The sequence below is a fragment of the Myotis brandtii genome, unplaced genomic scaffold (assembly GCF_000412655.1).
Source record: "Myotis brandtii unplaced genomic scaffold, ASM41265v1 scaffold250, whole genome shotgun sequence".
In the NCBI taxonomy this organism is placed as follows: domain Eukaryota; kingdom Metazoa; phylum Chordata; class Mammalia; order Chiroptera; family Vespertilionidae; genus Myotis; species Myotis brandtii.
Genome location: NW_005359478.1, coordinates 3152991 through 3155342, shown reverse-complemented (window position 1 = coordinate 3155342; position 2352 = coordinate 3152991). Strand labels below are relative to the sequence as shown.

At 59.1% G+C, this 2352-nt stretch overlaps 1 protein-coding gene across 1 annotated transcript in view; it reads right to left on the bottom strand.

The window, feature by feature from the left end:
- PEAR1 (platelet endothelial aggregation receptor 1) overlaps positions 1-2352 on the bottom strand; it is a 20272-nt gene that overhangs the window by 10414 nt on the left and 7506 nt on the right. The window contains 1 exon segment of the mRNA XM_014540854.1: positions 294-474. Within this exon segment, the coding sequence (XP_014396340.1) occupies positions 294-409 (116 nt within the window). The 5' untranslated portion in view covers positions 410-474.

The window sequence follows — 2352 nt, the reverse complement described above, 5'->3', positions numbered from 1 at the left end:
CACAGAAAATGGCTCCCACTCTGCGCCCTGTCCTGCAGCCAGACTCCCACCCAGACCAAGGGGCTGGGATAAAGAAAGGACAGACAGGGTCAGAGCTGGGATGGAGATTGAGACAAGGTCAGAGATGGGGAGAGAGTCAGAGGCAGCCATGGAGGGGAGGAGAGAGCAGAGCAGAAACAGGCAGGAAGTGAAGGCTGGAGGGAGGGCGGGAGGTCAGGGAAGAGGGGCCCTAGTGGGGAGAATGGGGAGCCGGGGGCTTGGAGCCCTTGAGGTACAGCAGGGGCCCCTCTCACCTTTCCCAGAAGCTGCAGGTATTGGGGTCATTGGGCTTGAGGGTTCCAGCCAGCCCCAGGCCCAGGGCCAGGAGGAGGGAGCGCAGAGGCGGCGACATTGCGGAGGCCTGCGACATGATGTGGCCGGTGAGGGGCACTGCAGCCACAGCCTAGACTCTGAGGACTCAGCCTCTGTGGAGACCTGAGCGGGTGGCAGAAGGGAACAGGCTGCTGCCTTTGCCTCCCCTGCCCCCTGCGCCCTGGCCCAGCTCCCAGGTCTCGTTCCTGACTGGGGGGTGTGCCCGTGCTCACACTGCCTCCTCTGCGTAGCCGTCCTCCCTCTGTTCTTCACCTTGAGTTCTCACCTTTTAAGGTCTAGCCCCAAGTGCCACCCTTGCATCTCTGCTCTGCTCCTCGACCCTCACTAGCAGACTGCCCCACCCATCCCTTCTGGAGCCCCCGGCACCCCCCACACACACACACGCACACGCACACGCACACGCACACCACTGTTCCAGTGCCTATTTCCTGATCATGGCCTGGAGGCAGGGACCAGTGCCTTTTCTTTCCGAATCTCCAGCCCCAACCAGGCCCTACCCGGGGCACTTGGATATTTACACCAAGATTCGAAACTAGAGCCAATGGGGGGCAAGTTACAAGGGAAGCTGACTTGGGCTCAGTTGGAGGAAGAACTTTCTAACAGTCAAAGCAGTTCAGGAATGGAATCAGCAACCTTGGTGGTGAGCTCCCATCACTGGATGTATGCAGGCAGAGGCCCAAACCGCCCTGATGTAGTGGCAGGCTTCCTGCGCTATGGGATGGAAGGAGGAAGGCTGGGTCCAGGCGACCTTAAAGGCAGCCTCTCCCAACCTCTGGCGTGTTGGCACCGCTCAGGTGGACCCAGGAGGACCCATGGTGCTCATCTCCCAGCTCCTGATGTCATATAAGTAGCTTGAAGTCAGGCATGGGGGGTTATTTACACCATGGAAATCGGCAAACACACACCAGGCCGGCCGCACACAAACACACACCAAGTCAGTTGTTAAACACTTGCCAGTGCATCACTGCACCCAACTCCAAGAGCTGTCACCCGAGGAGGCCCCCAAACTGGCCCCGGGTTTAACCACCGGAGGGGGCCCCCAACCTGGCCCCGGGTTTAACCACCGGAGGGGACCCCCAACCTGGCCCCGGGTTTAACCACCCAAGGGGGCCCCCAACCTGGCCTCAGGTTTAACCACCCGAGGGGGCCCCCAACCTGGCCTCGGGTTTAACGAAAGTCCCCATCAGCCATCTGGAAATGGACTCCTCTCCATCTCCCCCACCCCTAGCCTCGCCCAGTGGGTGGGAAGCGGGTCAGGACTCAGATGAAGTCTGTTCTGGGAGGCTGAGCTCCTGAGTGGCCGCCCCCGCTGCTGGTTTCAGATTCCATGTTTAATGTTCCTAAAACTTGCCCTGGTTCCTGCTCTACACCTCCCAGAGGCGCCCACATCTGCTTCTGATTTTGGAGCAGAAAGGTCGGCTGCTGGCCCCTCGTACCCCTGAGTATCTCTGGAATGTTTGATGCCTGGCCCCACCCCATGCCCCCCACCCACACACTCCCAGGGGCCCCAGAGCTGCTCCCAGCTCCAGTCAGGGCGGCCCTCCTTCCCTCCGTCTCACCGGAAGGACAGACCCCACACAAGGGTAGCACCTCTCCTCCCGGTGGCCTCCCTCCCACTGACAATCTTTTTAAAAAAAATATATTTGATTGATTTTTTTACAGAGAGGAAGGGAGAGGGATAGAGAGTTAGAAACATTGATGAGAGAGAAACATCGATTAGCTGCCTCCTGCACACCTCCTACTGGGGATGTGCCCGCAACCAAGGTACATGCCCTTGACTGGAATCGAACCTGGGACCTTTCAGTTTGCAGGCCGACGCTCTATCCACTGAGCCAAACCGGTTAGGGCCCACCGACAATCTTTACCCTCGTCCTCTGGTCCCGCAGAGCAGCAGTCCACCCCCCACCCTGGCTACTGTCCCATCACAGCTCCCTGGGGGCACATCTCCCCCTCGGGCTTTTTTTTTTTTTTAATTTTTTT